Source organism: Phalacrocorax carbo, chromosome 2 (assembly GCF_963921805.1).
Source record: "Phalacrocorax carbo chromosome 2, bPhaCar2.1, whole genome shotgun sequence".
Classification (NCBI taxonomy): Eukaryota; Metazoa; Chordata; class Aves; order Suliformes; family Phalacrocoracidae; genus Phalacrocorax; species Phalacrocorax carbo.
The window spans coordinates 51,543,268-51,556,003 of NC_087514.1; the positions used below are offsets into that span (position 1 = coordinate 51,543,268).

At 44.1% G+C, this 12,736-nt stretch overlaps 1 protein-coding gene across 5 annotated transcripts in view; it reads left to right on the top strand.

Annotated features, from left to right (window-relative positions):
* The first annotated feature begins 266 nt into the window (after positions 1-266).
* OSBPL1A (oxysterol binding protein like 1A) overlaps positions 267-12,736 on the top strand; it is a 78,445-nt gene continuing 65,975 nt past the window's right edge. Inside the window, exons 1-4 of one of the 5 annotated variants that reach the window (XM_064442847.1) lie at positions 267-393; positions 1,102-1,195; positions 6,836-6,958; positions 11,520-11,605. In XM_064442847.1, the coding sequence (XP_064298917.1) occupies positions 6,838-6,958; positions 11,520-11,605 (207 nt within the window). In that variant the 5' untranslated portion in view covers positions 267-393; positions 1,102-1,195; positions 6,836-6,837. The remainder of the gene's footprint in view (positions 394-1,101; positions 1,196-6,835; positions 6,959-11,519; positions 11,606-12,736) is intronic. The other 4 variants (XM_064442848.1, XM_064442850.1, XM_064442851.1 and 1 more) reach the window with 4 other exon arrangements.

Sequence of the window (12,736 nt, forward strand, 5' to 3'; positions counted from 1 at the left end):
GGCGCGGGCCGGGGCGGAGGGGGCCCGCAGCGGCGCAGCTAGCGCGGTGCCCGGGTTGGGGCAGCATGTAAACCCGGGCGTGAGCTGGGCGGTGCCCGTCGGACATTCCCGGGGACGCAGGGGCGTTACCCCCCTCACCGGGACCGGCCGGCGGGCGGCCGCGGGATACTTTCGCTCAGAGAAGGAGGGGGAGGGGAGGGGGCGGGGCCGTGGCGAGGGGGGCGGAGCTCCGCCCCGCCCCGCCGCCGGCAGCCCGCCCCGCCCGCCCTGCGCGGCGGCGGGAGGGGGGTGGGGGGAGCGGCCCGCGCTGCCGAGACGCCGCCGCCGCCGGTCACGTGCGGGGCCGGTGCGTATAACCAGAGCGGGCGGCGGCGGCGGGAGCTGTGCGGAGCGGTGAGGCGAGGCTGGCGGCGGGTCCGCCCACCCGGCCGGGGCGTGCTTCCTTCCGCGGCGGGGAGGGGGGAGACGGGCCCTCCCGCTGCGGTGTTTGCTTTGTTGCTGCTGTTATTAATGTCCCGTGCCGCCGGGGAGGGGAGGGGGCGCCAAGTTCAGTCAGAGCCGGCTGCGAGGGGCGCAGCGGGGAGGGGAGGCGAGGCGAGGCCTGCGTGGCCGCCGCGGCGCGGGGAGCTGCGTGCCCCCGGCGGGCCCCCCGCCCCGGAGCACGCCCTTTGCCACCCGCCTCGGGCGCCGCCACTCTCCTGCGGCCGCTGGGAGCGTGTTTGGGGGTGGAGTGGGGTGGGGGGTGTCGCTACTTCCCCCCTCGCCTCAGAGCCTCTCACAGCGGCCGGAGCGCAGCCCCGAGTGAGGCTCGGCTGGAGGCTGAGGAGCGGAGCAGAGGCAGCCTTGCTGGCCGGGCGGGGGGCTCTGGCCTTCGGGAAGCGGTGTGAGCGCCCGCTGTTGTGCGCGGGTGGCCCTTCCTCCTCCTCCCTGCAACCTCCCCGCAGCCGCGGGCGAGTGGCCGGTGCCTCCAGGTGTGGTGGCCCGCGCCCTGGGCCTCGGCGCGCCTTGCCCGCAGGCGAGAAGTGCCGTTGCTGGGAGGCGTGAGCTTGTCACCCTAAGAAGTGTTTGATACCGGTACTGAAACGGACTGCTCGATTTCAGACACGCGCGGAGAGCGCCGGTGGTTCTGCTGAAGTTCTCTCTTGCTTGGAACCGTGCTTGCCTGCTGATCCGGTGAGATCTTGCCCTAGTAGTGGTAAGCTTATTCAGAGCTCCTGGTCTGAAAGAAAGTCTTTGATGTAACAGAACTAAACTAGGCACAGAAAATAGGCAGGAGATGCCAAAGAACAAGGATTAGTTTAAATACCTATTGCCTTGGCAATGGTGTTGAACAGATACCGTGTTATTGCATCCCTGTTAACTGCTGCTGAGCAGCCAGTAACTTTATTTTAGGCAGCTGGTGCTTTCATATGAATTAGCATGAGACTGTGTCATAGAAGCATGTTCAACTTCTAACTTCTAGAGCCCTTTAACTGAAGATTAAAATAACTACCTTTAGATAAATCACTCGTGCTTCTAGTACTGCAACTTTCTTCTTGGACCAACTCCTGTCAGTGCTGTGTGTCGTGTGGGTTTCTAGACAGGTTCTGTCTGTTTGTGTGGTTTGGTGCATTTTGTACTCCTTTACAAGCATCACTTCATAATGTGAGCTTGCTGGGGCATGTAGAAGTCTTCCTAAGCAAGTATCGTTCCCTCCTACAGGAATCTAGTTTTCATTGCTAGAGGGAGATGTCTTGAAATACTAGCCAGTGCTGTGCTCTAACAACCTTACTATTTATCATGAATAGAAAGCTTCCTGCGCAACCAGTAGCTGCTGACTCGGAGCCTTAATGTTAAATGGGGTAGTGTCAGTGCTGCTTCAGCTGCTTGTCAGGCTGCAGCACAGTGAAAACCAGCCGTGTTCCGGTTAGTGTGTACTGTCGCTGTTCTGGGCTGTGTACATGGCAGGAGGCCTCAGCAGGAGAAGAAAACAAAGCAAAAGCAAGTGGGTCTTATCAGTAGTGCTGCCCCGTGGTCAGGGGTGGTGCTTTAGGAGTTGGTAGACTGCCTTGTGAGAACAGCAGCCTTTTTTGCTTGGACTCTCTCTTGCAGTGGAGTAAAGCTGGTAGTCTGTATATCAGTAGTTAGGTGGTCTTTCAAGGTTAAGCGTTCTGCAAAACTCCCTTAAGCAGGCGTGCAGGCAGAGTGGTAACCTGGGCGCTCTGTGTTAGAAGCAAACCCTCTGTGAAAACAGGCACGGCAGTAGTGTGAGAAGATCACTCTGGCATAGATCTCATAAAAGAAGATAAAAGTGGAATGTCTCGATGCTATTCTTAACCTTATCCTTTAAGAAGGTACAATTATCAGTCAAGTACTGCTCTGGTAGTCCTAATGAGTTCAATAGAAGTGCTTTGCAGTCCCATTTTGGCTGTATAGGAGGTGCTAAATATTGTTTTTCTGTTGTTTTCTCGTGGTATACCAGTGGCTGTAGAGACTACCATACAAGCCTTTTAACAGCACAAGGCATAAAGATGAGCTGTGAGAGGCAGTTTAACCTATATCAGCTGAATAACAGAATAATATAATGATGGCAACACTGCTGACTGAATAGATGTCTGCTCTTAAGTGGCTAGTAGCTTTGCATATGGGCCACAACTCCTGTAGATTAACCTGCTAGTAGTATCTTATAGCTGATGAATCCAAACTAAACTATTAAGTTTTTCCCTCTGTGCTGATGGTCTGGCTCGGTACCTCAAAACTGGTGGTGGGGATTTTGGAGTTCTCATGGTGGTGGGTTGTGTGACCAAATAAACCTCCATTTGCAGAGGAATGCAGGTATATGAAGTACAGTTGTAAGCACATAGCATTTGGGTGCCTGTGTATTGACTTCTTTCTGTACTCTAAACTTGCCACTCAGATTTCTGTGGGTGGTTGCTCATCTCCATTGTAGAGCAAATCCTGTTGCTTAATACAGTATTTTGAAGATTATGCTAAATTCTCTTAAGAGCCCCTTTGCTGCTGGCTTCATTTATGCACTTCGTTTGGCTTGTTAGCTAAAACTTTAGGTTCTGTGTCACTTGTCTGATGCGTAACACAGATTCACTTTCCAGCCCCAATTGTAGGAACATTTTCATATGAATGATCCTTCTAACTATGACTAATACCCAGACAGTCATTCTTCTGCGTCATTGCATGCTTCAAGCTTATAAAATGTATTTGAAACCGGAGGCTTGGCCTAAACAGCTAAGTCTTTGGGAACTAAACCAGTGAAGCTGACAGACCTTTCTTACCTGTGTTACTATGCATGTCACTCTACTGCTAATATTTGCTGTAAGAATACAAACAAATGGGTGATTTTAACCTAATGGCTTTTTGGGAGGAGAAAAATCAGGCAAGTAACTTTACAGAGTGATTCAGCTTTCTGTATACCTTAAGCTGTTTAAGATTCTGCTCATGTACCTAACTGGCCTTGCTGCATACAAGAGTTGTGCAGTTGGATCGGCTTCTTGGTTCCCTTCCCAAGCAGTCTTGTCTTTTCCTTCTCAACATCAAATGGAAACTGCAGGTTCTTAATGTGTTGAAAGTGCATTGCTATTCATACCTGCTGTGTATGTGGGATGTTGACAAATGATATGGGGTAATGATAGGAGTGTTTTTATCTCATCTGAGATGCTTGAGAGATCGCTAAAGAAATATTGTGTGGGAGAGGGTGAATATGAAGGATGAGCTTTGGTTTCTCCCCCATCCCATCCCTGATGGGTGGGCCAGCAAAATGAACTCTAACTATCCTCTTAGCTTTTGTCTGTATGATTCTCAGTGCTGCATTCTGTGTCCCCCTGAAACATTACCACTGAGCTTCAGAAAAAGTATTACAGACTGATAATACATTAACATATTTGATTTTGGTCTCTCTCTAGACATTGTTACAACTGATGCACTGAGAAAAATTATACCTGCTCCAGTGTGGTGGGTTGACCCTGGCTGGATGCCAGGTGCCTACCAAAGCCACCCTATTGCTCCCCTCTTCAACTGGAGGGTAGAGAAAATAGAATGAAAGGCTTATGGGTTGAGATAAGGACAGGGAGAGATCACTGGGCAATTACTGTCACAGGCAAAACAGACTCGACTTGGGGAAACTAGCTTAATTTATTACCAATCAGAGTAGGATAATGAGAAAATAAAACCTAAATCTTCAGACACCTTCCCCCCACCCCTCCCTCCTTCTGGGTTCAACTTCACCCCTGATTTCTCTGCCTCTTCCCCTGCAGTAGTGCAGGGGGATGGGGAATGGAGCTTGTGGTAAGTTTATTGCACATTGTCTCTGCCACTCCTTCCTTGTCAAGAGGAGGACTCCTCACACTCTTTCCCTGCTCCAGCATGGGGTCCCTTCCACAGGAGACAGTCTTCCATGAACTTCTCCAATGTGAGTCCTTCCCACAGGCTGCAGTTCTTCAGAAATTGCTGCAGCATGGGTCCCTCCCACAGAGTGCAGTCCTTCAGGAACAGACTGTTCCAGCGTGGGTCCCCAATGGGGCCACAGGTCCTGCGAGGAGACTGCTCCAGTGTAGCCTCCCCATAGGGTCACAGCCTCCTTCAGGCACATTTACATGCTTTGGTGTGGAGTCCTCCACAGGCTGCAGGTGGATATCTGCTCCACTGTTAACCTGCATGGGCTGCAGGGGAATCTCTGGTCTGGTGCCTGGATCACCTCCTCCTCCTCCTTCTTCAATGACCTTGGTGTCTGCAGAGCTGTTTCTCTCACATATTCTCACTCCTCTCTCCAGCTGAAATTGCTGTTGCACAGGTCCCCCCCACACGCACACGCTTTTTAAACCTGCTGTCCCAGTGGTGCTACCACTGCTGCTGATGGGCTTGGCCTTGGCCAGCAGTGGGCCTGTCTTGGAGCCAGCTGGCATTGACTCTATTGGACATAGGGGAATCTTCTAGCAGCTTCTCACAGCAGCTACTCCTGTAGCCCCCTGCTACCAAAACCTTGCCACACAAACCCAATATACACAGTAAAAACAAACTGTCCTGTGTTGCCTCAGAGAAGCGGATAGGCTGCTGCTTAAAGGAGAAGGTAGCTCCAGGGCTCCAAGAGTTACTAGAAGGACTGGTACTGGTTTTTTTCTAGTAGAACTGAAAAGCAGGCACAAATGAGTATTGTCTGTCTACTGCTGGAGAAAGCATTTGTATCCTGCGTCTGTGGTAGATTGCAGGTGACTGATCCAGTCTGTTCTGAAACATTCTAGAAAGGGCTTGCTTAGTTTCTCTCAAATTATTTGAAAATGGATTCACTCTTTACTTTTGCTGATTGAGCAGCAGGTAGGAGAAAATTCTCTGTATTGTTAGCGCTTTGACAGTCTGTCTTGCTCTAGGTTTCTGTCTGTCTTAAATATTACAAGATCTGTCACTATTATAGGCTTTTTGTTGCTTACCCAGTGTTCTCTCTGTCTCTTTTCTCGCTGAGTGGCTTCTCATCTTACAGTAGTCAAAGAGCTCCCTGCATCTTTTAGCTATGAGTGTGTGTGGTGCAATCAAGCTGCCTGTCTGATGCAGCAGAATGTAAGCAGTTTGATTGGTCCAATCAAAACCTCTGCTGATGTAGTAAAGCTAACTATGTGAGGCCAGTAATGTTCTTTGCAATCATTAACTGACTTTAGAAATCTAGATTCTGCAGGATCTGACAAACCTAGTGTGTCAGGTGAAGATGCTAAATTGCAGACACTATATTCAGGCAACCTCTTTGTTTACTCTTGTGTCTAGCAGCAATAAATTGTATATTACAGCACAGTCTTCTGAGGGTGCTTTTAAAATCCCTTCTTGACATCTCTTAAGGAGTGGGTTTAAATGGGACATTAAAGTTGGGTTTTATCTGTGCTGAGCTGTGCTGCATCTGGGTCTAGTTGTTGTAACAGCATTTAAAAAAAAACAACCAAAACTTCAGATTGTGATTGTGTCAATGTGAGAAGATTGATCAAGACATCATTTAATAACTGTATTTAGTGAGAGACCTGGTAAGTAGCAGTATCACTTGCCCAAAGGTCTCAGGCTCGCTGTTTACTAGAGAGCTGTTAAAGTAGCAATGATAACAGGTTTTTTTCTCCATTCTTTGAAGGATGTAAATGCACCTTTTTTTGTAGTTCAAAAGCAATGGTAAGATGAGAATTAGCTAGTTATGTTTTACAGTTGCACGTTAACTTCTTTATATTGTACTATTGTGCTTAAAGATAAGATCAAATCTACCAAGTTTTTTGAGTAGCTGATTCCCCTTCAAGTCAAGGTTGGAGTGGGTCATGTATCTGAGGTCAAGAGCTGGTCATACCAGTCACCAATGGGTGTCTGGGGACCTCCAGGTGAAGGTGGATTCTGTTCCCCAGGGTTGGCAGTGAAAATAAGTCTGAGTTAATTCTGAAGAAATACTTGGGCTAAAAGGCATACATCTTTACATCTTTTTCTTTTTTTTTTCTTATTGCCTCTGGAAACCTTAAGATGTGAAGGTAGAAACCTTACAAGGAAAAAGTAAATGCTTACTGGTTGTGCTTGTAGCAAATCTTGCCTTGTTTGTGGCATATGGTTCCAACTCTCAAGCCACACTTAGAACCTGGAAAACTGAGAAGAAAGAAAACATGGGTATTTTATTTAACTGCTTTGTATGAGGAATTTTAATGCTTCTTAGTGGCATGATTGTGTGCTGGACAGCTGAAAACAGCTTGCACATTAAATGTGTTCCACATAGGAAATAACTGCCTTTCTCATACTGGTGTTAAATAAGGGAGAAAAGTGATGTATTATCAAGCCACATCTTATAGCAGCATAAGAGATTGCAAAATTGGTTCTTTCATATCTTCACTAGAGATGAGTACTGAAGCAGAACAGCAGCTTCTCCATGATGCTAGAAATGGAAATGCTGAAGAAGTTAAACAGCTGTTGGATACCATGACCAAAGGAGAAATAAGCTTTGATATCAACTGTAAAGGTTAGTAGCCTTCCTCAAATATTTGTAACCTCACTGTTGAAGCCACAGCTAGTCAAACTGTTACTGATATTATAACATTGTTTTCTTAAAGTTAAAAAACGCTTATACAACTGCTTTTACGCTGTGGCTCTTATGGCCATACTTGCATAAGGGAGAGATCGTAAACGCAGACTACAGGTAACTGTAATGTACAGAAAACCTCAGAGTAATTCACAAGCTAGAAATGTCAGCAAGACAAAGAATCAGTATGTCTTTCTGCCTGTGTTCATGTTTATGCTAACTTTGGAGCTTATAATATTAAACAAAACAGACCATGGTGCTAGGGGATGGTTAAAGGAAGTAAAGAGTCTCCAGCAATGCAGCAGAGATTTGGTAGTTTATTTGCACTCTGTTAGATGTTATTTTATTTTTTTAAGCCTGTGTTTCATTATAATGTAGGAGCAGTTACATCTCTTTACTTGCAATGTCTACTTTTTACTATTAGCAGCATACTAGGTTACTTGGGGAAAAGGAAGAAGAAAGTAAAACTGCCAGTTATCTGTGTCTGGGCCTCTGGCTGACATGGAAGTTTTGCACGTGCATAGCTAACAGTTATGACTAAGCAACTTGCTGAGCATTAAAACTTCAAACTGCAGCTGGATTTGCAACCTTGCTAGCAGTCAGACTGCCCTATATCTTAATTCGTTTAGTAGCTTTCTTATTTCTCTTCATTTACATGAGTGGGTTTCTGTTTGCTTCGAAAAAGTGGATGTGTATCCCACTCTTTTTACATGGGCTGGTATTTCTTTGTTCAGCATTTAACTGTTAAGCAGCATGGAGAAGATAGTGCTGCAAAGGGAGAGGGGAGCGAGCAGCTATGCTTCCTCTCAGCCATGACAGAGGGAACACCTTGCCCTAAAGAGCAGGAAAGCCTGTTATCTGAACAAGCTCTATCCCTTTCCCAGCTCTGGTTCTTAATCATCAGTTTACTCATCCTATTGTTTGACTACTCAGCCATGTCTGTGTATTCCCAAGAGTTAATGTGCTCACCTCTGAAAAACAAGTTGTAAACCCCAAACCCTTTATGTCATCTTCAGGGAGCTGATTCATAATTTAAAGGGGAACTAGGCAGAGCTTGACAGAGCTAGAGCCCTCTACCCTCAACGAGTATGTCCTTTGCAAATGTTCATGACATTGTATGTAGTGCCTAAACAGCTGGAATTAAAATACCTTAAGATTCATGCAACAGTACCTCCAAACAAGTTGAAGTCTCTTGTGCTTAGAAGAGATTTAAGAGCTTCTCAGATGTGTTCTTAAACATAATCTAAATTCAAGAAAGCCTAATGGCATGGTGTAATTTTCAGTCCTGTATTTTATCAAGCAAACTGGTCTCTGGTCAGCATTTCTGCTCAAAGTCAAGTGTTAGTATTGTGAAAGTTTGCAGCTAGGTAGAAGAGACTCAGGTAATGAAGGGAAAGATAGATGGTGCTTAGCTGTTAAGCTTCCAATTTAGTGACGCATGGCCAGCCAGCTAATACATGCTTGTTAATAGGAGGTCTAAGAAGCTAGAGGGAACATGCTGGTGATAGTTTAAGCTAAGCAAAATAATTCTGAATATGGAATCTATACACAGCAAAATCTCTGTTCTCCAAGTTCTGGCTCTTCTAAACATTAGTTACACTTCTGTGTCCTCTAAAGTGTTCTCTGGGGGAACTGTTTTTTGGCTGTGTGAAACTTCAGAATTAAACCTCTGTTCTTTCACTGTCACTTTTCAGAGATTGATTGTTTCAGTCACTTTGCACCTGTAGAATACCCTATTGCAAATGGTCTAAGACAAATTCAGGCCAGCCAGCCTCTGCACTATAACTACACTTTCCATTTTGCCTCTTCACTAGCAAAACCACTGTCTTGCTACAAATCCTGGTCTGTTTGGTACTACCAGAGAGTAACTGCACAACCACATGATAATTAACTAAAATACAGGCTGTAGACTGTAACTGAATTTCTGTAACCCTTTTTTTCCCTACAGCCTCTTGTCTTTCTGTCATTACCTTCTGGATAATCAGATATCCCTAGAAAGTTAGGGTATGGGGAATGTCTTCAATGCTGCAGTAGTTCCTTCAGGACTTGGATCTGATGTGGCAATGACACTTGGCTTGGAATAAAGTACTTTTGGAGCAGGTGGGAGACTGTACTGGAGGTAGCGTGAACTTCCCCCAGAGCATGCCTTGGGAAACATAAGTCCAACACATTAATGTGCCTGGATGTCAAAGCTTACCTTGAACATCTTGCAAAACCTGTCTTGTTTTTCAAAGGGTAAGCTTATGTCTGAGGCTGTGCTCTAGATTCACAGGTGTGAAGTCTGACAAGAGTGATCCCAAACATCCTGATCTCAGCCAAAATAAAGGAAGAGAAAATAAATCCAGGCTTCTCCTACTTTTTCTGTTGTGACTGGATTCTAGCCAACCAACGCTTGCAGATAAGCAAGACTTGCTTGATGAGAATCCAGCCAATGGTGTGAACTCCTTTTCCAGTTTTCTCAGTTCACTGGTTTCAAAAGAAGGTATCCTCATTAAAACAGTACTAAACCTGGGTTTCATCCAAAACGATCGTATTTTATACAGCTATGTTAGCTTATTCTCCTTAAATACAAGGAAAAAGAATATCTAGGACTTTGAAAAGTAAGGAAACTGTAAAATAAGGTTGGTGGTCAACTGTATTATGCCAAAATATATTTTTGAATGACTGCACAGCAGACCACAACCAGGAGATGACTCTGGTTTGTCTCCATTTTCTAAACACATGGTACCACTTGAGACTTACAGCGAACTGGCATCAGTGCAAAGAACTGGGTGGGAGGGCTAGAGGAATTATTTTTTTGTTGTATTTATTCTGCTTTCCTATCCTTGCATTTTCCTCAGTGGAATGATGTCCTGGTTTAAAATAATAAAAAAAGTGCAAACACTTGTGGTCAGTTGAAGAGAAGTAACAAACACCTCAAGAGCTTGAGAAGTAACTGGTCAGCTAACATCAGAAATGCAAACATTCAGAGTTGGTTGCAGAACAAGACCCTCTGGCACTTTATTTCATAAGAACTACAAATCTGGCCAGGTTACGGATTTCTTTTTCATGACCGAATTCCTTAGCAGCAGCACTGTCTTGTCAGTGCTGTAACTAATGACTGTCTTGGACTAATTGTATGAATTCAGTGCAACTTGGACCTCTTGTGTATTTGAAAGAACCTTCCCTGCTAGACTGAAGGATGAATGATGTCTGTTTAATATGTTGTCCAGCATGTGTAGCCCCAGAGTTAGTGATCCACACAGTATTTATCTTCTGTGGTACTTTAGCCCACCAGCTACATACAGCAGTTCTGTTGTAGGCCAGACTAGGATGAGGGGAAGATATTAAATCTGGGGTTGGAACAACAGCAGGAGTTGAGAAGAAAGAACCAAATAACAAAAGAAATAGCCAACAAAAGGCAAAAATGTTAGCTAGAAACCATTAAAAAACATGGGAGAGTATTTCAGCTGTGAACCACATTGTAATGTTTATATGTTTATTTGTAATATGAGAGCAGAAAGTTTTTTTCCTGCTGCTAGTGGCTTGTCCCCTCAGGCCAAACAACGTTATGCATGTTCCAAACTTCAGTGCTTGAAGATACATGAAAAGGGAAAACTTAATCATGGCAGTAACTTGAAAACTGTTATTAATGCCTCACTTTCTTTTTTGCTTCCAAATATGAAATGATAACTTTTATGTGGCACTTGGAGTGCTGTAGGCCTGTTGCTTAGTAAAAACAAAGCACAAATCAGCTTTGCTTAGTACAGCTGAGTGTTGCAATCAGAGACTAATGTGAGTTGTTAAATTAGTAATCTTTAATACTTTTTGTATCTTGCTTTTATAGAAGTAATTGTAGGACAGTTCTTGAATTTCATTTATGTAGACAGTCCTCCAGGACATGCTTTAAATGGTCTTAAAGCATAAATGATAGTGCCTGCTTCCTACTTATGCTTTTCATTCCTGCAGAGGCTTTCAGCTGTAGGTGTTACATGAGTTCTGCAGTGCACAGAGGTTTCAAATCATGGTACTTGCTAAAATTGAGTGCAAGCAGAAGACAACAAAAAACCTTAACGCTAGGCCATCCTGCCTGTTTTGGTTTAAATCATCTGTTTGGGAAGATGGGTTGTTCTACACTGTGTGCAGGATATAAAATCAGGTAAACCAAACTGGGTTCTGATAAATGAGGAATGTGTACTTGCATGTGCTAGATTCATAGTGAATGAAAGTAACTGAAGCCTCTTGCTACTGTTGAAGAACAAGGTATTACATGAAAACAAAAGTTTTATACTCCATCAGACTACATGATTTTCTCATCTCAGCAGGATTTTGTAGGTTGGAAACTAACATTCTTAGACCACATCCCAATCTAGTAAGTCAGATGATGTGAATAGTATTGATGCTTCCAGTCTCCTTTCTCCTTGGTTACCATGAAGATGATCATCCATGCTGACCTCCAAGCACCTGACAAGATCTGTTTTGTACTGTGACCAAGACTTAATTTATCTGTTTTATCTTTTAGGCAGAAGTAAATCGAATATGGGTTGGACACCTCTTCACCTTGCATGCTACTTTGGACATGGTGTTGTGGTAGAGGATTTGCTGAAGGTATATTTCTATTTGCTTCTGTGTATAAGGCAGAAAATTCTTTGTTGTGCTAGAATCAGTTAGTATTTATTCAGGTTTTTGTGATAGAAGAAAGGCAGCTCTGTAGAGAGGCAGAGAGCCACTCCTACCATTTATCTGCATGTAATATAGGGATAACTAAGCTGATTATTAAAACTAAGGAACAAAATAATTGCAATATTAAGACCAGCCCAGTTCACAAGGACCCAAAATAGTGACACTGGAAGTCTATACCATAGTATGCAGCTGTTACTATGAACAGTGTCTACAGCTCTCAATACTTAGTTAACTTTCTCACAAAGTATGTGTGTTTGTCTATGTAACCATCTGAATATACGAATTAGAAATACAGTCTATAGGTATGCACTTGTGAAAGCTTCAGCCCTTTTCAGACTCACTATATATCTGCATAGAGTAAGCCAGCATCTGATACTGGTTATGCAAATATTTTAAGGGCCTGATCTAGCTTCCTGTAGTTCATAAAGTTTATAATTTAGGCAATTTCACTTAGTTGCAGGAAAGGCTAAAGTGTTTCAAATGCAAAGAAGTCTGTGTTACCTAATCAGATGCTGTGCATAGAAGTATGTCTAGAATTCTGTGCAAAGTAACTTATATGAGTTCATTCCAGGCACAGGCTAATGTAGTTTGACTCATTTCTTTCTAACATATTTGAAATAATGAACTGTGTGATGAACTTTGAGATGACAAACCTCTGTGGTCAAAGTTGACCTATTTGTATCTTCATAGCCATGTCTGCACTGCACTCGCAGTTGTTTCTGGCCAAGTTTAATTTTCTTACCCTCAGCTCTCAGGGTAGCTTCAACCAAACTTAACTATATTATACGCTATTCGTATTTGAAAGGTTTTGCTGTAGATGGCAGGAACATGATAAGTAGCCTCAAATACAAAGGCAGCTAACCTAAACTTGAATTTCATTCAGAATAAATGCTACTAGTCATAATTGTGACTGAAGCAGTAAACAAAGTTAAGACTTGGCTGAGAAGTTCTTCTCTAGCCTACACACCTGCTCAGTAGATAATACTGTTTTCAATCCAAGAGGGCTACTGAAAGCAAAAGATAAAGTTTTGTCACTTAATGCATTTATCGGCACTT